Source organism: Sebastes fasciatus, chromosome 12 (genome assembly GCF_043250625.1).
Source record: "Sebastes fasciatus isolate fSebFas1 chromosome 12, fSebFas1.pri, whole genome shotgun sequence".
NCBI classification, from domain to species: Eukaryota; Metazoa; Chordata; class Actinopteri; order Perciformes; family Sebastidae; genus Sebastes; species Sebastes fasciatus.
Genome location: NC_133806.1, coordinates 3,065,210 through 3,090,407, shown reverse-complemented (window position 1 = coordinate 3,090,407; position 25,198 = coordinate 3,065,210). Strand labels below are relative to the sequence as shown.

The window sequence follows — 25,198 nt, the reverse complement described above, 5'->3', positions numbered from 1 at the left end:
TTTCTGTTAAATCATGTTTAAAGTTATGATAGAAAACTTAGTGGTTAATGTTTTTATGATGTTTGAGGATTTAAGGTTAGTATTTATGGTTAGATCAAAATGCAATTATGTCTTGAAAGCTTAGTTGGCCAACGTGTATGTGCACGTGTGTGTGCGTGTGTGTGTGTGTGTGTGTGCGTGTGTGTGTGTGGCTACAGTAAAGGAAGCCTAGTGCAGGTGACAGATAACCAGGAAGTCAGGTTCAACAAGAAGTCCAAGCCCATTTGTTATTTCCATGTGGCCAGTTAGGGTTACTTGTCTTTATAAACAGAAAGTTAGGCTGATCAGATGGATGAGGGTGTGCGTGGAGGAGATTTGGTACACAGGGGTGGCTGTCCAACTGCCTGACTAAATAACTGACAGTGCAGCACCACGACTGGGACTCAGTCATCAAGTCAGCAGCTAAGTGAGTGAGAGTCTGACTGATCCTGAGTGACATGATGTATCGGCGCAGAACTGCCCGGAGGTTGGATCTCAGACCTTTTCCTCCTCTGCATGTGTCAATTTTCATGCATATTTTTGGACTGTGTGTTGTGCAGATTGCATCTATATACTGTACACCAGCCGAATGAAACTGAAAGCTCTTAAAAGGATATACGAGAGTACATTCTGCTGGAATTAAAACAGGAGGCCTGGCTCACAGGTGGCTGAGACAACGTCCGCTGCTTACTAACAGAGTTTTCACATCGCACTGCAGCCAAACAAACAGTCCCGTCTGCAGGGAGCAAAGCTTGGCACGGACGACCATATATACCTAATTTCCAAGTCGCCTGCCATCCCAGCCCTAGCTTGATATCACACAAAATAATTACACCCTCAAGTCAGTGCATCAAGCGGGAGCGGCTTCACCGCCACTCCAATCTGTGCTTTATCGCTGCAAGTATTCAACTCCGGCAAGATAGAGAAAAATAGGATCCTCGGTAGAAGTCTTGCAAAAAAAAAAGCAATCTCGGGGCCAAGCTCATTAAAAGCAATGATAATGGGCCATTTAAATTCAAGGGCCATCTTGTTATCAAACTAACTACATGCATAGGGCTCCAACACGGAACGGCAAAACGGTATCCAGGAGAGGTCATTGGCCTGAAAACGTAAAAATTCCAACTACTACTTCTACAAATTCTCTTATTTCCTTTAAATATCAAATTGGATTAGATGTCGGGAGATTTGAATGCCCATTTGCAGCAATTTAGAATTCAGCGCATTTTAAGTAGACGGACAAGCATATTGTTGCACAGTTCAGTAAGCACAGATCATTAATCAGCTGATTGCCTCTCTGTCTTACTGCAGGGATTTGCATCATGCTTTAAGCACCTTAACAGGCTGTACAGCCATACCTCATCAATAATTTATGAAATAAAAGGAGATTTTGAGGTCATATTTTAATAGCATGATCTTGTTTTTCAGTGCCGGCCAGAATCGTCAACATCTCAAAAAACGTGTCGGTGAACGAAGGAGAGAATGTAAACCTCTACTGTCTGGCGGTGGGTCGACCTGAGCCCACAGTCACCTGGAAAGACCAGAAATGTAAGCTACCCCCTTCTTGTTTGCCTGTCTTCAGATCCGGAGATCTCTTGTTCACAGCTTCACCTTTATCTCCCTGCCTTCACATTCATCCCTAACCCTGTTCCACCTTTTATACGCTTTTTTTTATTCTTTTTTTTATTCCTGAAGGCTTATCAGCATTCAGCTCTCGTCCATGTCTTTATCCCACATACCTGTGTCATCACTCTTAAACCCAGCTGCTTAGTCTGTCCCCATCTAAAATTCATACTCTCCGTATTTTCCCAATGTTTTGTCCCAAATAACCACACATTATACGTAATTATCCCCACCGTGCCACCTGTAATCATTAGCATCTGTCTTCATCCACCCTGTCAACCGGCATCACGGTGCCAACTGGTGCCAACAGCCACTTAAATCAGCTATTTTTAGCTTGCATCATTGTGTGGAATCAGAATAAGTTCAGAGTGGTCAGGATGCACGACTTAATAGATGAAGTCAAATCCATTTGATTGGATCAGGACATCATTTGCTTCCTATCTGTTCCCATCTCTGTCACCACTAATGGCAAATAAGCATTACATGGCCTCTAGAGATTGTATGATTTTATTATTATCTCTGCCAGGAGATAATGAGAGTGTTCGTGTGTGTGTGTGTGTGTGCATCTCTGTGTCTGTCCACGGCTAATGTTGCATACTGCTGCACCAAACTGCAGAATATTTTGGGTGCTCATTTATGGATGCATGTTCAAGGACCTCTCATGGTTGTTTGTTTGATACTGCCATTGATTACTGCTGAATCCTCACTCACTACTCCTAACATGCCCCCGGCCAGTAGGGGCCGCAAGTGATCACACAGCTGAATGCGTCGCTGCCGCTCAGCCGCTGCTCTGCGGCAATTGACACAGTGGGGGAAAACAGTTTGTTCACTTTTATAGTTTTGGACGGTGTGTTTGACTATCAGCTAACAGCTAACAGAACTACCAGTAGCCTACACACACATCTGAGGGCATCGCAGCCGCTAACAGCTAGCGGAACTACCAGTACACTGACTGCATCAGACGCTGCTCTACGGTCAGAGACAAAGTTATTCCGTGCCTCAAACAGCAGTAACGCCCGTGAGACAGAGCTGAGAAGCACGCCTGCACAGAGCCGGTGCAGACATCTGCATAAATTAAAATAAGAGCGTTTGTGTGAGACGTGCGAGTGAAAAACGTGTCTGACATGCTTGCAGTCTAGACGGGGGGGTTAGCCGATTGTGGGTTGTATTCATTGAAAACATTACAGAAGTGGTTGTTGCAGACACACCTGGCGGAGATCTGCCCTCTACTGAGTGCACCTTTTTAGTTAGAGCTGTAATGGCAGCACTGTGTCATCTGTTTGGCACATAAAGAAAATTGCTATGTGCTCAATATACCATTGTGCTATGACTCAATATTCCTCAATGTATTTTACTACAGTAATTGTCAGCAGGGCTGCGCGGCGGTGCAGTGGTTAGCACTGTCGCCTCACAGCAAGAGGATCTCAGGTACCGATCAGGCTTGAGGCCCTTCTGTGTGGAGTTTGCATGTTCTCCCCGTGTTAGCGTGGGTTTTCTCCAGCCTCCTCCCACAGTCCAAAGACATGCAGGTTAGGTTCATTGTTGGCTCTAAATTGCCCGTAGGTGTGAATGGCTGTCTGTCTCTATGAGTCAGATCTGTGATAGTCTCCAGCCCCCCCCCCCCCCGCGACCCCGAATGGGATAAACGGTCACGAATAATGAATGAATGAATGAATAATTGTCAACATAAAGAATGCTTGTCTCTTTTGGCTTGTGTGGTTTTCTAATAAAATATGTGTTGTTCCTATCAGTTTGGCTAAAATGAATTGCATATTGCATGAGCTCCATGACCTCTTTGATGAAATATGAATGTTGAATTTTTGTGTGCGATATTGGCATGCCAAAAAGTTCCAAAATATCTTCGGTTGAACTTTTGAACTTCCCAGATGGAGCAATAACAGAACAAGGATTATTATTTTAGACTTTTCAGTGTTTTGAAAGTCAAATTATTTACTCTGTGAGGTTGGAATTGCATCAGAGTAAAAAAAAAGTCATAGTTAAAGCATCACACAGCAGTGTTGGCTGAGTTGTGGCTTGACTGCAGCAGCAGAAACACTGATCAAACGCAGCACAGTGATGACAAATAGGTCAGTGTGAACAACTACTCAACGTGCTGTAATTATACTGTTAGGTGAATAAATGCACAGCCTACATATACTGTACTGCTGTACTTACAGACAGCTTTGTTCAGAGGTCTGTTCCTCCTCCTCCTCTCTCCCTTGTTTGTCCCTGGGTTAGCCTGCTGTGCATGTAATGTCCTTCTCTGCACAGTTAGTGTTTGTGAACTTACACAGTACCTCAGGCAGGGACAAGCCCATAGTGATCACAGACACCCCAAAATATAGAGGAGAAATATAAAGCATGCATGAACGCACACCTGCAGCAAACACACACACAAGCTTACATCACAAACTCTGTGTGGTTGTCCTCACTTGCAAGCCTACAGCATTTCTCCTCTGTCAGCAGTAATCCTCCCTCTCTAGCCTCCCCCACCATCTCTCACCGCCTCCCTCTCCCCTCTCCCCCAATAACCCCTCATCTTGCAGAGATAGAGATAGGGCCCGCATTGCTATTCCGTGGGAGTCTGTGCAACCAAGCCATCAGTTGCAGGAGACCAGGGGCGGTGCAGAAAGAAGGAGGGGTGGACTAGCCCAAAGAAACAGCAAGAAGCTGCCAGCCATCTGTCCCCATTACTCAGAGACTGCATAGAGAAACTGCAGGAAGGGGAGAGAACAGGGGACGTGGGGATTGAGTGGAAAATGTGTGTGTCAGGTGGTTGTGTGATAGGAGGAGGTGCACCACCTTAGAGGTGAGACTGCTTAAAGTCTTCAATCCCTTTGCAACTTGTCCTCAGTTACCGGTCCTTACTCACATACAGATAGTGGCGCTGCTCTGTACTGTTGTTGGCAGGCTCCACCTCCATCATCTCCACCAAAGCGCAGATACAATCTGTCACACCCAGCCACTCTCACTGGCATCCATCAGTTGACCCACTCAGAGACATACAGGCATTCTGTCTCATTCAGTTAAATACAGCAGCGCATCGGGGCCTTATCATTTGACATCCCATCCGTTAAAACACACACGGTTACACGCAGGCTTAGCATGCATGAACGGATGCTTGTGGTGGTTGAGAGGAAGAGGAATGCCTTTTTTAATAAGAAGTTAGCAAAAAAGAGAGTATACATTTGACAGGGAGCTTGATTTTTGAGATTTGGGTGTCAACTCAACAGAGCAGGACTGAGATTGGCAACAGGTCGGCAGTCAGCGGAAACAAACAACTCCAAAAAGGAGACACACAAAACCAGAAATGGACAGAAATCATGAACAGAGGCTTGACCGCTATAGTGACAGCAGTTAGGGCGGTGTAACAGAGGACAAGGGCTTGTGTCTGGGTCTATATACTGAGTGCAGTTGATGAGGGACAGGTGTGGCTTGATGAGAGAATGAACAGCAGGTGTGCAGGTTGAGAGTGAAAATCAGATAATTGGAAAAGGCAGGGTAGTGTTGCCAGGGAGCACTCACAAGTTTATCTTTCAACTTTAAAACGTCCAGTTTAGTACATGTCTTGGTCACAATTCTTTAATGAACAAATGTTATGAGTCCTTATCAAAATGTCCATGTGCTTTATGTTAACGGTTAAGGTTGGCGATGTTATATATTTTTGTTATCGTTAACAAATCCCGTTAAAAGAACAAAACCAACAGTGTGTTAGTCTGTGTCTCCCACTTCCCGACCCTTTGGCTCTCAGCCTCAAGCTCATTTGTTCACACTGAAGACAAAAATCTTGAAAAGCTGGTCTGAAATTATAGTTTATTTTTTTTATTCAAACAGGAGTAAATATTGTATTTGTTGGGAGCTAGTTTCAGCCGTGGATTAAGACACATTAGTGCGTATTTACAGCAGCAGTACGGTGAATGACTCTATTACTGACTCTAAATAAACTCTTGCCCATGTTTGTGATAGTCTGGACAACAATGAAGGTCTATGGCACAGAGGAATATCAGGCTTTAGCTATTTCAATCAGGAGAGACTCGTATGAATTGAATGATGATTTATTACAAAGTGCACGAATTATGAATAGTAACAGTCTTTGGCGATTTAAACCCGATGTGACATGATAAGGGGGAAGTGATGCCGTAGTTGGATTTAGGATTATTCCCCCCGGGTCTAGACACTGGTGATGGTGGTAGTGAAGATTGATGCAGATCCGATGAATGAAGTGGAGCAGGATTGCTCTGATTGGATGAATGTGGAGGTGATGGGGTGGTGGAGGGTCGCATCAGTTTGTGCTGATACTGACACTTAAAACAGCATAGAGGAGAACGTTTTTTAAACTTTTGACAGCAACAATGTGATTGGTTTAGGGAGATATGGCAAGATCTGATTGGTCACTGAAAAGAGAGACGCCCATAATCAGCTGACATAGTCATAGCCCATGAGAGAGTGACCCAGAATGAATGAGAATGCACCCCTAGTCTTCCTGACTGAATTTACGCATAAGCTTCATTTGTTGACTATAAAAAATAAAACATAAAATATTGGTATCGGACACCAAAATCCAGTATTTGTCCGGCTTTAATATAAAAAAAAAGAAATGGAATGGAAAGAATGTGGAGTAAACTACCTGGATGGAAGGCTATGGATTCATTTTAGGCATATGTAAAGGAGCGCTAAGGCAAAGTGGCCTTCCTGGTTTAAATTCTGCCGTAGCTTCATTTAGCTCAACTAACACACTTCTCAGGACAGATTTTACAGTCGGTCGGTCCGTCCATCCTGCTCTGTTTTAACCCGACATCAGACCTCTCTGCCAGGATGGTAGTTTTGTAATGGAAATGATGATAAGAGGAGCCCAGAAATCAAGTGCCCTGATGGTCTAGTCGGGCTCAAAGTGCTGCCGGGGAAATAGAGCACGGTTTCACTGTAAGGCAGGCCAGAACCCCTGATCCCTTTTTTCCCTCCTCTCATTCATACACCCCCCCTCTCTCTCTCTCTCTCTCTTCTCAGGTGCAATCCAACTATCTCTGGTGGTCAGGAGTCAGGCTCCTTCAAAAGCCATAAGTGGTTGATGGAGATGTATTTTACAGGCCATTGTAGGAGTGTCAGGGGCCGGCTCCAGTCAGATATGATCTCCCACCAAAGTGTACAGAGGTGTGCAATGCCGGTCCACAGATCTCAGGGGATGGAGAGGGAGGGAGGGAAAGAGAGGTCTGCTCTGCGATGTCATATTACATCACACATAGGTGCTGAGGAGGAAAAGTCCATGAAAGAACCAACCACATCAAATACCCAACTTGACATCCCTCTCTTTCTCCTCTATCTTTATATCTGTGTATCTCTTTCAATGTCTTGCTCGGTATCTCTTGCAAATTACCGCTCTCTCTCTCCGTGTCTGTGATGCGCTCTCTAGCGCTCCATTGCTCTCATTTTTTATTTTCTTTGTCTTTTTTTTATTTCTTGGAAGTCATCTGTAACAGCCTTGTGTGTGATTTCTCCAGTAGTTGTCTGATTCTATCTTTTTCTCCGCTTCCCACCCCCCTCTGGTAAAGTTGGGTGCTCTTCTTGCTCGACAGAGATGTCACAAGAGAGCTATATTTATTAAACTAATGGAATGAGTGAATAACATTGCACCCGCACCCCACCCCGTCGCCACAGCGCCTGCCCGCACTTGCTCGGGTGGCACAAGCAACCATCACCGCGGTTGTCGCTCGCTGCTCAGCCTCTGCCGCAGCAGCTGCAAATAATCGTCTCCAGCTCAGTAGCCACACTAATAATCCTCCAGTATAATCTTCAATTAGAACCGCCACGCTAATCTCTGACAGGAATAATCATGGCGTTTAGCGTCTTTTTTTGTGTGCGTGTGTGTGTGTTTGCGTCGGTGTTGCTCGCAAACGTGCTCAGGCGCCATTGGTGTGTTTGCGAGGGGAAGTAAAGGTCCACTGATTGACAGTGGTTGTGTGTATGTTTAGAGGGGCTTTGAAAGGGAAAAGTGAGCGGCAATTTAAGAGCTGGATTTCCTTGTTAGCGGTGAGATTATATATTATGTCGTGTTCCACAGTCTGGCTTCTTTAATGGGGTAAAGGGGAGGAAAAAAAAGGCCTAATGGTTTTGGAGGCAGTGAGACAGCTGGCTGCTGAGACTTGCAGGGAGAGGGGGGGGTGCACTCTCACTCTCATTCTTCTTCTCTCTCCGCCGCTGTCGATCCAATAACACCCCCAACATCCATTCCCTCACATGAAGGAGCAATAACTTGTAGCCCGTCCCTTCGACTCTCCCCTCTGAAGAGATTGTGTGGCTGTTTGTCGCTCCAAGGAAAAAGAGTGTGAGTGCGAGACTGACTAATTCGGTTTGGGGGCACCTGGGAGTTTGTCAACATCAAATAACAGCCAAATATTCTTCTCAGTGCGTAATGTAGAGAACAGGCCGTCGCCCCCCTGCTGTGTCCACTGCCTGGAAGGAAAGCTTACAATTTCCCCCGACACGATAAAAGTAATGATGTCACTGCCGCCAGATCATGTTTACTTCAAGAATTCACCAGCTGACCCATTATTTTACTGACCAAAGCAGTTTGAAGCCCTTAAGCTAGGGTCATAAGACAAATATGATGCAATGATTACAGATATTTCATCAGGGCTTTTCGATAATTCAATTATAATTCAATAACGCTCCAAACTTGCGCCAAATTTTGGCGAGGAAAAACTGGCATGGCCATTTTCAAAGGGGTTCCTTGACCTCTGACCTCCAGATCAGTGAATGTAAATGGGTTCTATGGGTACCCACGAGTCTCCCCTTTACAGACATGCCCACTTTATGATAATCACATGCAGTTTGGGGCAAGTCATAGTCAAGTCAGCACACTGACACACTGACAGCTGTTGTTGCCTGTTGGGCTGCAGTTTGACATGTTATGATTTGAGCATATGTTTTATGCTAAATGCAGTACCTGTGAGGGTTTCTGGACAATATCTGTCATTGTTTAGTTTTGTTATTAGATTTCCAATAATAAATGTATCCACTCCCATGTTGATAAGAGTATTAAATACTTGACAGATCTCCCTTTAAGGTACATTTTGAACAGATACAAAATTTGCAATTAATTTGCGATTAAAGATTAACTATGGACAGTCAATTTCAATATTTTAATTCATTGACAGAGATTATTTTCCTGAATCAATCTAAATATGCACTATACAGTATGTTATGTGATATATGTATCTCCCCCCATGTTCTTAAATCATCTTAGCTATAAGTTGGGTGTCAGGCCGCCTGCTGTGGTTTCTCAACTGGTAAACCATAAATCAGAGTCATCTGGCATTTGATAAATAGTGACCCCTGACATCTGCCTTCTGTCAATAGATGGGCTAGTGAGTGACGGCGAGTTCTTGGACATCACAGAGATCAAGAGGCAGCAGGCTGAGGACTACGAATGCATCACCAACAACGGAGTGGCTCCACCCGATCAGCGCAAGGTCAAGGTCACGGTCAACTGTGAGTATCCCTCTCTGCGTCATGCAACAGCACAGTGGTGATAATTCAAGTCGCACTGGACCTCCCTGTTAATGTATTAATGGTATATGTTAATACTGTAGATGCATTATTATGTATGAATTCATACATCTTAATTCGCCCTCTCCGGGGGGTTTTCAACCTTGTTTGCGACCCCGTGGCGACCTGACTCCACTTCTCGGTGAATGCAGATGTATACTAATTGCCTCCCTCGTTTTTCCCTGCCAGACCCTCCCATGATCACAGACATGAAAAACATGCCAGCTCATTTGGGGAAGACGGCCATCTTGCGCTGCGAAGCCATGGCGGTCCCGCCAGCCGTCTTCGAATGGTACAGAGATGACCACAGGTGAGACCATCTACATCTGTAAATGCATGTTTTTCTCGCCATGGCCTTCGGTCCTCCTTAAGCAAATGCTTTTTACACACAAAATGAAGCCTTTTGAAAAATGCTCTACAGAGTGGGAAAATCCATAAACACCGGCTTTGCAATTTAGTATCGATGTGTAAAACTGAGCTCCTGAAACAAAGCCGTGTAGGCCTGCTCAGACGCCGTTTGGGGGCTGCAGAGGTGAACTTAAGAAGACAACGTTCCCTCTAATTCAACACGTGAGCACACATTTTAAATCAGTCAATAAAGGCAATCACACAGGTGTCCTGGTAACAGGTAACCTGTATTTTTGATTTGTGGCGCTGATTGGTCAATAACATCGTACCTGGTTAAATCATAGCTTTTATGAGCCTGTAAACAATTATTGTTTTATACAAATCAGTTGCCCTGACAACTAGGGCTGTCAATCAATTAAAATATTGAATCGTGATTAATCGCAAATTAATCGCACATTTTTTATCTGTTCAAAATGTACCTTAAAGGGAGATTTGTCAAATATTTAATACTCTTATCAACATGGGAGTGGGCAAATATGCTGCCTTTATGCAAATCTATGTATATATGTATTATTGGAAATCAATTAACAACACAAAACAATGACAGATATTGATCCAGAAACCCTCACAGGTACTGCATTTAGCATAAAAAAAAATATGCTCCAATCATAACATGTCAAACTGCAGCCCAACAGGCAACAACAGCTGTCAGTGTGTCAGTGTGCTGACTTGACTATGACTTGCCCCAAACTACATGTGATTATCATAAAGTGTGCATGTCTGTAAAGGGGAGACTCGTGGGTACCCATAGAACCCATTTTAATAGCACACTTGAAGAAATGACAGTTTTTCCTCGCCAAAATTTTAGCGTAACTTCGGAGCGTTATTTAACCTCCTTCGAAATAAGCTAGTATGACATGGCTGGTACCGATGGATTCCTTAGGTTTCACATGATGCCAGCATCTTCACTCAGGCATTAAAACTGAGCCGCTACAATCTGAAAATCACAAGTTGCATTAAAGAAATTAGTGGCGTTGAAACGAATTTGCGTTAAAGCGTTATTAGCGCTTTAACTTTGACAGCTCTACTGACAACAGAACAGAACGTATGTTAATGAGAATGAGTCAAGCGCTATTAAAAAGCAGTCTATACAGCAGGTGATAACAGAGAAAAGGAGGGAACACAGAACAGAGATTTAAGTAGCTGAGACTCAGCATAATAACCGGGCTGAATCTGTCAGTGGGGACATGAAATCTTTACAAAATCAATGTGAAAAAGCTGCTCATATTCACACATAAATAACATTTACTGTGGATGCATGCAGTCTTGGCTGCCGTCCATCCGCCTTACCTCTGACATCACTATAGGACTGAGATAATCATGTATGTTTTTGCTATCTCCGGAGAAATATTAGCTTGTTGGAAACCTATTTGCTCTCTAGAACCCACACATAATCTGTCCTTCCAAGTTTGTAAAAGGTCCCAGAGAGCATAGAAGAGTGAGGATGATTTGGCATCATCCAAAGTAAGACGCAGAAGTACTTAGACGAGCCTTTGCCAGCCAGAGAGAGCTGTTAATAGAGTATAATGGGCCCCAGCAGGAGGGCCCTGTTATTTATGGACTGTTAGACTTCACTATTAGTACAAGGTGAGACGGAGCCGGTGTGTGGAGGGGGACTGTGTCTCTGGAGAGACGGAGGAAAAGAGCCTCTTATGCGGGCTGAGTCACTATAGGTGTGATGTTACGTTGTGTTATCTCTCTTTTCCTGACACACTCTTTTTTCTTCCCGCTTCCTTCCTTCTCTTTCGCTCCCCCCACCCACCGCTACCACCCAGGCCGGTAGAGAGTGACAACACCCTGAGGATCAAAAACGAGAAGACGCGCTCGCTGTTGCTGTTCACCAACGTGACAGAGAAACACTTTGGCAACTACACCTGCTTCGCCTCGAACCGTCTGGGGGCTTCCAACGCCAGCATGCTGCTGTTTCGTAAGTTACATTCAGGAACATGTACACAATGACAGAGTGTGCACATATATGCATTCATCCCAAGCTTCCACATAATGCTCCACATTTATCTGATGTGACTATCAAACAGACGTGACATACGATACATCTGCAATGACACACTGTTTTTCGCCCCGTCTCATTTTTGCTCTGCACACAGCACAGCGTTTTCTCAGCCCTCTCCTCCCTCCTTGCTCCCCATTTTCCTTATTCTCCGCCCCATTAAAGCTTTGCTTGCCTACATTACCGTCTCTCTCTCTCTCTCTCTCTCTCTCTCTCTTTCTCTCTGTCTCTCTCTTTCTCTCTCGTTCGTTGACGCTCTCACCCTCCATCTCTCGTCTGTACACATTCCTGCATGCACACACACAGCCGCTCTGCTCTGCTCTGTCCCGTTACCCAAGAAGTTGTCATTTCTCTCCATGCCCAATTCACATTAACCGTCCCCAATGAGCGATTTCCTCCCCTCTCCCCCCTCCCCCTTTAGTGCATTCAGCATTACCATCTTAAGTGAGTCCTTCATCCATCCCCTTTCTTCTTTCATTCCTTTACCCATTATCTCGGCCAGTCTCCCTTCAATGACTCACTCCCTCGTCAGACCCATACATCTTCCTGCTCTCCTTTTTTTCCACCGCCGCTGCCACTTCTGTCAGCCTATCTCTCCATCATCTGTCCTTTTGCCTCCTCTTTCCTTCCTAATCTCCTCCTGCCATCATTAGAACACAACAAATCCCTTTCTGTTCTGGACCAGGCACGGCAAATCGGACCATAATCGGATACTTTTGTGGCATTTCTATTCACGCACCGTCCCTCACTGTCATTGCCTCCGCCGACTTTGTTTCCATGCTTTTGTACCTCTTTTATTCACCATTTTAAAGATGCTGCCACGTGTAGCATTTTAATATCAACAACCCACCATCGCATCAAAAATTGGCACATTATTGTAATTACCCTCAGCCAATGAGCCCATTAGACCACTGGCAGCCTCTACTACTGTAGCTTTCACTCTACACTGTTACATTAGAAGCCACCAGGTTGCATTTTGGAAATCTACTAGATCGCCTAATGGCACAAAACAGGAAGAGGAAAGGTTTCTTGCAATCGTCCCTTTAAATCGTGATGTCATTTTGTGTCCCAAATACAATATTCTTGATGGTATTTTGAAATAACTTTTATTTTGCCTTCTGGAGAACCATTCTGAGGTTATCTCTGCTGCATTTAATGGCTTTGTAACTCAAGATTCACCATGTTAACATTCTGAATTGCATAATTCAATAGACGTTGGTCACCGTGGACATTTTGACTTGTCAGACGCAGGCATAACTAATGACATTGATAAGGGTTGCATTGATGAGGTGTCCCAGTGCCAGGGTGCTTGTATTGTGAATGCTGGCTCAGAACAGAGCAATTATCAATGTTATTAGTGTTAGACGAGACAAAATGTAAGCCCTGAACCATATACATGTTACTAAATTAAGAAATTCAATAGACCTTTGTCACGGTGGTCATTTAGACGTATCAAATAGGTGTAACTATTATTATTAATAATGGCTGTGTGCTTGTACTGTGCATGCTCAGTGGCTTTTCTTTTTGGCACACATATATGGAACAGAGCCATGATTAATGTCAATAGTCCCACCTGTGTTTGACAGCCTATAATATGTAAACTCCAGCACTGCATGGCTTTGTAACTTGATATTAACCACGTGAGCATTCCTAACGAAATTAGGAAATTCAATAGACCTCTGTCACGGTGGTCATTTAGACGTATCAAATAGGCGTCACTAATAACATTCCAGTTCCTGGGTGCTTATATTGTGCGTGTAGTGATCAGTAGCGTGGCTTCCTGGCACACCTAAATGGGACAGAGCCATCATTAATGTTATACAGCCGACGTCATCAAAAATATGCATGTCAGCAACGGAAGTACCATCCAGATGAGTTAGCAAGCTTTAAACATTGAATTAAAACTGTAACCGGCATCAACATGACTGGTTGCTGCATGTTCGGCTGTCAGAGCCAATAATCAGGTAATCAGTTTATAAAATAAACTTGAAGTATACTACTTTTTCGTAAGGGAAGTCGATATGTCGGCCCTCGTGTCACAGCCATGAGGATATTACATGCCCCCACCCCCCCATCAAAAACAGAAAAACAAAGCTTTAAAGAAACATCTTCAGATGGTGTAATGAGTGTAAAACTGTTTCTGTGTATTTTACACGTTTCTCCCCCCTCCCTCCTCTCTTCTTGTGATCCGTCTGTCTTCCTCCAGGACCGGGCGCCATACAGGGCCGAGGGACCGCTTTACGTGCCGGGATGAGTGTCGGCGTGTGTGTTTGGGTTTCCCTCTCTGCTGTTCTTCTGCTGAAGGTGTAAAGATCGAGCTCCACCTGGAATCGTCCCCTAAACGTCCCCCCCGTCCCCGCCCGCCCTTTACCCCCCTCCTCTTCCTCCCTCCCCCCCCCCCCTCCTCTACGGAAGGAAGAAGGAAATGAAATTCTTTAATTACGAACCCATCACTGTGAACAAAAAGAATATGCATTATTCCAGGAGCCATTGAATCATTGCATCAAACACACGACCACATTACCCCCCCCCCCCACCTCCCCCACCCCTAAAAACCCCCGCACCCTCAATTCAATTTCGAGGTCAAACCATTGTCATCATCTTTTCCTCCCCCTCTCTCTCTCTCTCTCTCACACACACAGTCTGTCTCTCGCTTTCTGTCTCCCAGAATGCCTTGCAGATTAGTCTGACTTGGTACTCCCCTCCTCACCTCGTTTCCCCTCATTATCTCCACCGGGCTGAGGTTGATAAAGAGTGTATATTAACGATTATTGTGTCGGTGATCAATGAGAAAAACAGATAATCTAACAAGTGGACGATCATTTATGTAATATACTACATAGACTAATGACTGACCTACAATGTTTGCCTTATGGAAATGATACATAAAATCTCAATATTATGGTGGATATTTATAGAAATTATAGTTCTAATGTGGTATTGACGGTCATGTGACCTTTTGGAAATTGTTCAACTGGTGGCCATGTGAAGTGTCACCCTCTGATCACACACACACACACACACACACACACACACACACGTGTATGGCTTTTTGATTTTAACTGTGTAGCAGTGAAGCTGCTATGAATGATGTCAAAATGTATAAAAAAGGGTGGGTGGTGACGGCGTCAGTCTTAACTCCCCCTTTATGTAATTTGGGGGGTTTATACCAAGGTTTCGCATGTAGACCTCCTCACTACCCAAACCTTTTTACCCCCTCCCTCCGCCCCTCTGTTCAACGTGCTCTGTCTAGTCGCCCTTCGCATCGCTTTAGTGTTCTCTGCTCCGTGTCACCCCTCCTCCTCCTCCTCCTCCTCCTCCTCCTCCTCCTCCTCCCTCCGTCTTCCTCCCCAGTGTAAATATATGCAGTGCAGAGGCCACGCCGGCGACCTCAAGTCGCCCGGCGCCGAACGACATCTCCCATCAGCCTCGACTCCGCTCCAGTCTTCTGAAGCAGCAAGAGACTGTCCAAGTGACAACAATATCTTCTGTTTCAAAGCTGCGACTCCGTCCTCTTTGTCGCTTGTTGATAGCATGTACCGGTTAGAGATGTTCCTGTTGTGAGTCCATACTCCCTTCACTCCCTCTCCTCTCCTCTCCTCTCCTCCCTCCCCGCACTGTGTCTGTTTTTCTCTGCAAGGTTACCTGCTTTTACTTTTTTGGTGTTAATAATAGTACAGATGATGATGATGTTAATAAGTATTTGAATAACTATGAATAGTAATTCCATGTGAGAAAAAAAAAAGATCAAAATCTGATGGTAATGAGCCGTGCGTGGGGGAAAATAATTTTTGTACTTTACTCTGAGAAGTCACACACATTGAACGACTACAACGAAAAAACAAACGACAACAAAAAAAAAGACATGTAAAGTTTTCGAAGTGATGTGCTCTATTTTGCCATGACAAGCTTTTTAAAAACGCATTTGAAACAGCCTGAGGGATTATTTCATCCAAGTCCAGAAGCAGTGAATGATGATGTAATTTATAATTTGTAACACTTGTATGTATTGGACTACTTTGTTTTGTCATGCTGTCAACTGCATCACACATTTACAGCGTACCTGTCCAGTTATCAGTGTGTCTCTCTCCGACCAGCTAGATAAATGATTTGGATCCGTGTCAGTCTCCGATCGTTGCTGTGAGTCGGTTCTTGTTCGGCCAGACCGCGGGGAGATAAAGATGTAATTAGCCATCACCTGTGGCTGGCTAAGTGAAGGAGCCTGGGCTCCACCTGTCCCTCCTGCCAGCCTATGATGGCCCCCATAAATCAAGCTCATACCTGCCACTGACAGGAATCCTCTTCAAGGACAGCCTCGCCTTGGTGCACCAGTCCTCCCTCCAGTGTGTACCTGTGACATGCAGGCATGGGCACTACAAAAACCCCAAGGCACAATTATCCATCCGCTACCCCCGCACAGCACAAACAGTGGGAGGTAAGCCCATATTTCAATATGGTGGCACTCGTTTCTCCACTGAAACACTGCTCCACTCACATGCAGCGACTATATGCAAATTTGCCATAACGAGCCTGCACGGAGAGATGAGTTTACCCCCGCTGAACCCTGACTACTGCGACCTTAAAGGGGAATTACTCCGTATTGAATCAATTGTCTGAATGTGTTTTGTTTGTTTCAAACCAGCAATAACCCCCTAACTCTACTGTGCAAGAGGTATCCGATATGGTTAAAGCTGTGGTGTAATATCTGAAAAGATTACATTAACAAGGTATATCAAATAAGTCTGTTGTTGTACTTTTACTGTGTACAGTACTCTGAAATGATTGTGAAGCTCTGTTTAAATGGCCCTTAATCTAAAACACTACATGTTGTACTCAAAAAGTCTTGCCCTCTGCAGTGTAGTCGGGTCGTCCGTGTGACAGAACACACTGTTTGTGCATGCGTCTTGTTGCTCCGAAAATAATGACGGATTCCATTTCAAGCACAAGAGCAGGTCGTTTGGTCAGTGCTTCTTTTTTTCTGTCACTTTTCCATCCTCTCAGTCTTTCATGCTGCCTTTTTTTTCTTCTTCTTCTTCTGTTTCCCACTCAAATACTGTACACTGTTCCATGTCATCGTCCCACTGGGTTTGTCAGTGGCATATAACATCTGTATGTACATAATCTGTCCTTGATGAAGAAAAAAGAACAAAAAATAGAAGAAAACATCAACAAAAAAAACACGGACAAAAAAATAACATACTGTCATGTTTCTCAATGTGGGTTTGAAAAAAAGCACGTCAATGTTCGTGTGTGGGTGGATTTTGAAAAAAAAAAAAAGAAAAGAAAAAAGAAACAAGCAAACATTGTATGTTGTGTTCAGGGTTGATGGGTAAAGGGTTAAAACTGGAGGGGAATAATTCGGGCAATATGACTTGAAATCGTGGAGTGATGATAAACAGAATGTGGGCATTTGTACAAATATGTTTTCATGTGTCATGATGTATGTAAATGAGTCACACTTGTGGTGCGAGTGAGGGGAGGGTGGGTGTCGGCAGAGAGGCAGCAGATCCCCCTGGGTGCATAATTTGAGGGTAGAAGCTGTTGAGATAGCACCCGGTCCGACGGGCCTGTGGGAGGATACCCTGACAATGCAAATCACTGAGAGCCAGAGGGAGATGGGATGACACCAACCAGACTGTGAACCCTCCAGTTAGTGGAGGAAGACAGACAGGCCCTCATATTGCATTTCCAAACTTGAGCGCCGTGGTCTTCCCCAGGGGAAGGTGTACCACACTCTATTTATGGTTGCACTATGTAATATGAACAGCATTAACATAGCCTTGATCACAAACACAGTCTGGCCTACTTCTAAGTGTATAAATAACACCCCAACCGGGGTTCAATGAGTTTACAGTGATATAAACAAGACGTTTGCTCGGCCTCTAATTACATTCGGCGCACCCTGATGAGAAAGTGTTGATTGGCTCCTGCAGCTGAAGGTTATGATCTGTTTACAGAGTCGCTGTTAATAAGGAAGCTGTTGTTTTGAGCTCACAAAACTAGCACGAACAGGAGTGCCAGTTTACAGCGTTGTGTTGCACTTTACAGTAATAGCGGTACTTTTGTTTATGCCCTTACAAAAAAGAAGTTTATCCAAGTTATGCTGCTATTAGTATACTTCTTTCAAAACTTAGAATAAGAGAGTATGCTTTCAGATTACTGTTTATGTACTTATCAGAGATGAACTAATTATACTGAAGTATACTTGGTTTGTACCGACAAGTATATAGAAAAGTCTAAGTGTACTTGGCAAGTATACAGAAAAGTCTAAGTGTACTTGGCAAGTATACAGAAAAGTCTAAGTTTACTTGGCAAGTATACAGAAAAGTATATTTGGCTAAGTATTATAAGTTCACTTAAAGAAAACTAACAAGTATACTTGCAGTAAAAAACTAAACTAGTAGTTTACCGAGACTATTCTTTAAAGTGTACTTTCATAAACCAAAAACTGGGCAACAAGTATATAACTGGTAAACTAACAGTATACCTATAAATTCACTTGTAGTATAGTTCATAATAAAGTTGCAATACAAAATACAACTTAGATGTAAACTAGTTGTGTACTCAAAGTTTACTACTCTTACATTTAAAGTATACTTAAAAGTATACTTTCGTAAACTAGAAAGTGGGCCAATTTAGTCCCAAGAAGTATTGAAGTACATTGATATTAGTATACTTATTACATAAAGTACTTGGGATTATACTTGAACTATACTTAAGCTTACATCATAAAATAAACTTGAAGTATACTTCTTTTGTTATAAGGGTGTTAAGATTCAATTAATCGTTTTACACAGGTGGAAAAGGAGGTGAATGTATATAGTTGTAAATGGCACTTTTGGTTTTCGTTAACATATACAGTGTTGTAAAATACTTTGAAATACGTTTAACAGTTTCAGAGCACTGTGCCTTTGCTGAGAGGTAATTAAGCTCTTCAGGGTGTAAGGACAGATACCGCACATTGTTCCTGAACTGTTGCAGTAAAATAATGATGGTGCTTTAAAGCCGAGACTGTAGAATAGTGACAGAGGGTTTGAATGTACTGCTTTCTTCAGTTTTGTATGTGGCAGGCTCGCGCCGTAGCTTTTCCTACAACACCCTCCCAACATAGAACAGATCCCGGACCGACGTTCAATTCAGAATGCAATGGTTAATCAATACGTTCGACCGAATGGCTTTGGAATAGAGCAATTTCTTCCCGGCCTGCCGTACCAGGTCCCCAGAAGCTGAATTGATCAAGTGTCTATAGACCAGCCTTAGAACAGAGAGCATCATTCATCATGCCTGATACAAGACACCTCTAATTGCGCATCGATTTTAAACCCTTCTCTGAAACTATTTGGGCAAGCTGTAATGTCAGCTCAGTAAACTATGTGTTCAGAGCGACGGTTCAGATGCAGGGAATGAAGAATTAATCATTTGGTTTTTTTCTTTTCGAGTCAATCCGGGCTGCTGTTTGTTTTGCTACATAATAAAGCGTCAACCGTACATGCTCCCTGGGCTTTTACACTCCAGTGGCTGCTGTAATGTTGCATTATATTTTATCAGTAATGACAGAGATGTAACCTGGATCATTTTGCAGTTGCCAATATCAGCAGCTGTTGAGAATGTGTATCCAGAGGCTCATGTCTGGTTGTAAAACACACAAAGATAAGATGTGAGCGCGCGATACAATAGCAAGAAATTATATGTAACAGATTATAATTGAATATTGTGAGGAATTGCAAACGCTGCAGCACCAGTCGGTATACCAAAAGGCTACATACGCAGAGTGACAATTATATATGAATGATCATCATCGCTCTAAATGCCCCGCTCACGTCCTTTACAGCAAAGCACGCCTAATTCCCATATATTATCCTAATTATCCATTGTTTACCAAACTATCTACAGGCTCATTCAGTTCTCATGGGCAAAAGTCCATGTTGCAAGTCTATTAAGACCCCAGTACCTTTCCATTACCGCAGCTAATGAGTGCATTAGTAAACAGCATGCTAGACGGGATTGTGACGAGGAAAAGTCTCCATAACAGTGAGCATGAGCACGCGGCAAGGTGTTTGAAACGACATCAGGTTTGTTCATTAAAGAGTCGCATGACAGTCACAGGATGTAGATCAAGATCAGTGTTCATTAACCCTCTGAGACCAACAATAGACCCAGGTACAGGGGGTCTTTAGGGGCAGATAGAAGGTCAACAGGAGATGTCACATAGAAGTGGTGTACATCATCTGAAAGCTGAGAACCTGAAGACTAATTTGAGATGCAGCTCAACACCGTGTGTCAAGTTCTTATAGTCATAAATCAGAAATAAACATGAATTAATTTATCTATTTATTCAAATAAATTGAGAAAGTGTGTCAGAGCTTTATGATAGAAGTATATGATGATCATCCTCATGCTCACTTATGTCTCATAAGCTGTTGCTGCAATTTTGGGGTTGATACCATTTGTTACACAGGTTGGTGCTAAATTTAACCATTTTTTACCAATCAAGAATCAATAAAAAGTATCAATAATCCATCCAAAATACCACATTAAGACACCAAGACCTTGAGGAACACCATAGAAAAAGCCATGCTGTGATTTGGTATCAAAAACTTTTGATATTTTGATATTTCTGCAAGAATAGCATTTTTCGGCGATTGGATGGCGAGCACTTCTGATGCGTAAACTGCTCAGAAACCTCCTTATTGTCAATCTAGCTAGGAAAGCCATCCATCCTCTGAATGCTCTAGGTCTCTAGTTTGTGGTTGTAAAGTTTCATGAGGCTGTGATTATCCTAGAGGTCACCACAGGTCATTTTATACAGTGAGGTCAAATTTTTTAAAAATGGTCTCACGACAATGAAATGGCTATTATGAGGACTAACATCATCACAGATGAATACAGTTGGGCTCATTGGATCCACAAGAGTCTCAGCTTTACAGTGAGACCCAGTTTATGTAATTCCAAGATGGTTTTAGTACAGCAGTATGCAGAAATATTCAAATACACCGTTTTAGTATAGGCGAAAATAACTGCATTTATACTGCATGAAAAAACTGCATGTGATTATCACAAAGTGGTCATGTACAGTATATAAAGGGGAGACTCATGGGTACCCATAGAACCCATTTACATTCACATATGTGGAGGTCAGAGATTAAGGGACCCCTTTAAAAATGGCCATGCCGGTTTTTCCTCACAAAAATTAAGCCCAACTTTGGAGCGTTACTGAGCCTCCTTCCCGACGAGAGAGTACGACATGGCACCAACGGATTCCTTACATTTTCTAGTTTCATATGATATCCATGTATAAAAACTGAACCTGCTACAGCCTCGGAAAGACAGTAAAGTCAGTCTGGATCGGGTCTCAGGGGGTTAATGCTTTAGATTTAGATACATACATACATAGATAGATAGATAGATAGGTATACATATATAGAGATAGATAGATAGATAGATAGATAGATAGATAGATAGATAGATAGATGGACGGACGGACGGACGGACGGACAGACAGATAGATAGATAGATGGACGGACGGACGGACGGACGGACGGACGGACAGACAGACAGACAGACAGACAGATAGATAGATAGATAGATGGATAGATGTTTTAGTGCTGTGTTTAGTGTTAGTAATTAGCTGAGTTTTCTCACACATTCAGGTGTTCTGTATATATTTAAAACCTCAGCTTGCAGCAAAGATGTCGGGCCACAGAGACGTCAGCCTCGCCCTCTTCCTCACCGCGACCACAGATGGCGTCTTGTCAATCACTCACCTCTCTAAGAACAGGAGCGTCTGGGCTAATTAACAGCATGCTGCACTCCGCCGCCGCCACCACTTGAGCAACGGCAACGCTCGCACGAACCAGGCGACACAATGGAGGCATCTCGCCCACCACGTCTCCCCTAGTCATTAAGTCGCCCACCTCACATCTCCAACACGGGAAGAGTCCCGTTACTTGGCCTCTCTGAATCACCAGCCCACGCCTGGCATTTTCCTTGTCAATCAACCGAGGGGTAAATATTGGTTGTGGTGCTGAGGACTGACAGGGGAAACTTGGATTTCTTTCACGAGTGACAGCACCAACTGGTGTTTTTGTGCTGATTTATATTGCAGTTATGCGGCGGCGGGGCTGGCGGTGAAGTCACTGATGCGGGCTACAACTGTCTTATTACCACGTCAGGTGCGCCGGAGGCTGGGATACATGACAGGATGTGTGATAGGGGCCGGTCACGTGCTTTGTGCCTCGAGAGGGCAATAACAGTGAACAGACTGCAGGAACCCTCGCTGCAGAGTAATGGAAAATGTCTCATTTGGAAACTAATAACATATTTTACCAGAAGAGAACCCACCGTGTATAATTGAGGGAATGAGTTGGCTTAGGCTGGTGTTGAATGTGGAACCCATCTCTCTCTCCTCTTCTTCTTCTTTTCTTGCTCTTTCTCTCTCTCTCACACACACACACACACACACACACACACACCTCCACGCTTCCTGTCCTCCGTTTCTTTTTGTGTGAAGATAACCTGTGAAAAAGTTCTGCCCTCCCACTCTTCGGTACTCCAGGTTTGCCCACTCTGACGTTGCTGATATAAATGATGTGCGTGTGTGTGTGTGTGTGTGTGTGTGTGTACCTGTGCGTCTATGTGCAAGTGTGTATTGAGCTCAATACAATGAGCGTGAGTAATTCAAGGGGCTTGCATCTAACAGTATGTGTGTGAGTGTGTATTCTCCGAGCTGCACAGGGCATGTTCGGTTCCTTCATGAATTACTGGCAGCATTACATTTCTCCAGATCACGTCGATGTAAACACACATGACAGAAAACTATGAAAGGAACAAAACATTTGTCCTCCACCCTGACGGGTGTTCAGTGCTGTGAAGCGATGATTGTACTTTTTTTTTTATCCATTTATTTGCTGAACGTGTCTTCTTTGACTTTTATTTCCGAGTGTGACTTTTTTTTTTTTTTTTTTTTCAAAATCCATGAAGTGGAGTTAAAAATCATATCAAGTGGAGGGAGACAAAAAAATAAAAATCTGTTTTGTTTTTAACAGAAATCACTGTGTGTGGTTTGTTGCTGGGGAGCCGGGCTCTCGGTCGGCCCCTGCGGTTGGAAAGGAGGCGAGGTCAGGCGACTCGCTGCAGCTCGCTTTCTGCTTCCTGCTGAGTGAAGAGCCGCTGCTTTTGTTGCGTTTGCAGTTTTTCTTTTTTTCTTTTTTATTAAAATGTTTGGTTTGATGAGTCTGTCAGAATAAATGGCTCATATCAAACCACTTGGCAACAAATGATTTGAACGTTATGAGTGGGTGATAACTTCCTAATAGAAATGATCTGTAGTCATTACCAATCATTAATGTGAAAATTATTCATTTTTAACTAGCTTGTCGGGGTCCACTTTGATTAACACTGGCTGTTGTCATGTGATTACAGGCAGGAGGAAACGCTCACAGCGCCACATGTTCACTCACTTATTGTCAATCAAATCGATAATAGCTTTCGGGAGATAATCTTCCCCAATTCAATGCAATAACAAAATCAGTATTCTGTTTGTTTACATCCGTCCAGAGAGGATGAAATTATTTAGTCTGGGCAGGAAAAACTATCAAGTTGTATTCTATAGTAATTTGTGTGAAAAATATATATATAAATAACAATTTCTGCATATAATGGGGACATATCATGCTCATTTCCAGGTTCATACTTGTATTTTAGGTTTCCACTAGAACATATTTACATGCTGTAATGTTCAAAAAACATTATTTTTCTCATACTGTCAGTCTGAATATTCACCCTTTGTCTGAAACACTCCGTTTTCGTGCCTGTCTCTTTAAGACCACCTCCCAAAAAGAGATGGAGATACTCAGATTGGGGCTGATATATTCTAATGAGCCTGCATGTGACATAGGAAGGGGAGCCAACTCTGAATGGCTGGTGGAATCAAACGTTTTCTGATCTAGACAGCCCCAAAAAAACTGACTGGGTTGTCTTATTTCACAGTTTTTCAGTTGGTAGGCGCTCCAGAATCTATGATCACAAAGCACTGAAAGATAGTTTATCATGATATGTCCCCTTTAAATCACGGTATTTATATAACTTTATACTTTATATTAGGGCTGTCAAAGTTAACGCAATAGTAACGTGTTAATGCAAATTCGCTTTAACGCCACTAATTTCTTTAACGCAATCGATCTTTCGGAGGGTGTAGCGGCTCAGTTTTAAAGCTAGAGTGAAAATACAGGTATCCATATTAAGGAATCTGTACCAGCTTGTCGTGAAGGAGGCTAAATAATGCTCCAAACTTGCAAAGGGGTCGCTTGACCTCTCACCTCAAGATACAGTATGTGAATGAAAATGGGTTCCTTAACAGACATGCCCACTTTATGATAATCACATGCAGTTTGGGGCAAGTCATAGTCAAGTCAGCACACTGACACACTGACAGCTGTTGTTTCCTGTTGGGCTGCAGTTTGCCATGTTATGATTGGAGCATATTGTTTTATGCTAAATGCAGTACCTGTGAGGGTTTATGGACAATATCTGTCATTGTTTTGTGTTGTTAATTGATTTCCAATAATAAATATATACATACATTTGCATAAAGCAACAGATTTGTCCACTCCCATGTTGATCAGAGTATTAAATACTTGACAAATCTCCCTTTAATGTACATTTTGAACAGATAAAAAATGTGTGAATAATTTACAATCACGAATAATTATGGACAATCCTGCGATTAAATGTGATTAAATATTTTAAGCGATTGACAGCCCTACTTTATATATATATATATATATATATATATATATATATATATATAAAATACACTCTAGGTTTCCTGAGGATTCAGTAACACTAGACTTTGCATAACAGGTACTTTGAATATGTTACTTGTTAAGTACATAAGGCTGGTATACAATAGAAGGGGATGATTTCATCAGATAGGTAGGACTTGAGAAGGTGACATTGACCTTTACCAATACTGTGAGCAAAACTTAAAGGTGCAAAATGCGATATTGGGAGCAATTATATTGCTCTAACAGTCAAAACAACAGCAACAGTGCTGACAGAGCTGACAGGGTTAACCTGGGGGGATGGGTGTTACGCTTCAGTGACAACGCCGTCACGTCACGTTATCAGCTGTAACCGCCGTTTGAGAGCAGTACAGTGTGGCGGCCGTGAGCTAGCCAGTGGGGCACGCTCACATGCACGAACATGCACTAAGAAGCATGTGCAGCCGGCCCGGCGGTGTCAACAAAGTACAGAGAAGCTCTGATTACAACACACAGAGGCAGAGTGACTTCATTCTCTGCTCAGGTAGACATTACTCCTCTATATCTTTGCATAGATAATACTTGTTTGCTGCTATATTAATGCGACTATTCGTATGTTGGGTTACATACATCACTGTTTGTAAAGTAATTTGTCACGTATCGCCCTTTTAAGTCATTCCAATTTTAGTGTTTTTACAGAGTGGATAATCTGCAGTTTTCAATTTAGAGTGTGAAGTTATAAGCAGACTGTTTTTTTCCTCAAGTTGAACTCACATTTTTAAACTTATGTGTTTTGCTTCGATGATGATGATGATTAGACCTAGTAGGCTATCACAAG

General features: G+C 43.1%; 1 protein-coding gene across 1 annotated transcript in view; it reads left to right on the top strand.

Annotated features, from left to right (window-relative positions):
• The window catches only part of iglon5 (IgLON family member 5), a 93,654-nt gene extending 76,050 nt beyond the window's left edge, over nucleotides 1–17,604 (top strand). Inside the window, exons 4-8 of the mRNA XM_074652536.1 lie at nucleotides 1,444–1,563; nucleotides 8,995–9,126; nucleotides 9,373–9,493; nucleotides 11,367–11,518; nucleotides 13,806–17,604. Of these exons, the coding sequence (XP_074508637.1) occupies nucleotides 1,444–1,563; nucleotides 8,995–9,126; nucleotides 9,373–9,493; nucleotides 11,367–11,518; nucleotides 13,806–13,909 (629 nt within the window). The 3' untranslated portion in view covers nucleotides 13,910–17,604. The remainder of the gene's footprint in view (nucleotides 1–1,443; nucleotides 1,564–8,994; nucleotides 9,127–9,372; nucleotides 9,494–11,366; nucleotides 11,519–13,805) is intronic.
• Nucleotides 17,605–25,198: the final 7,594 nt, after the last annotated feature.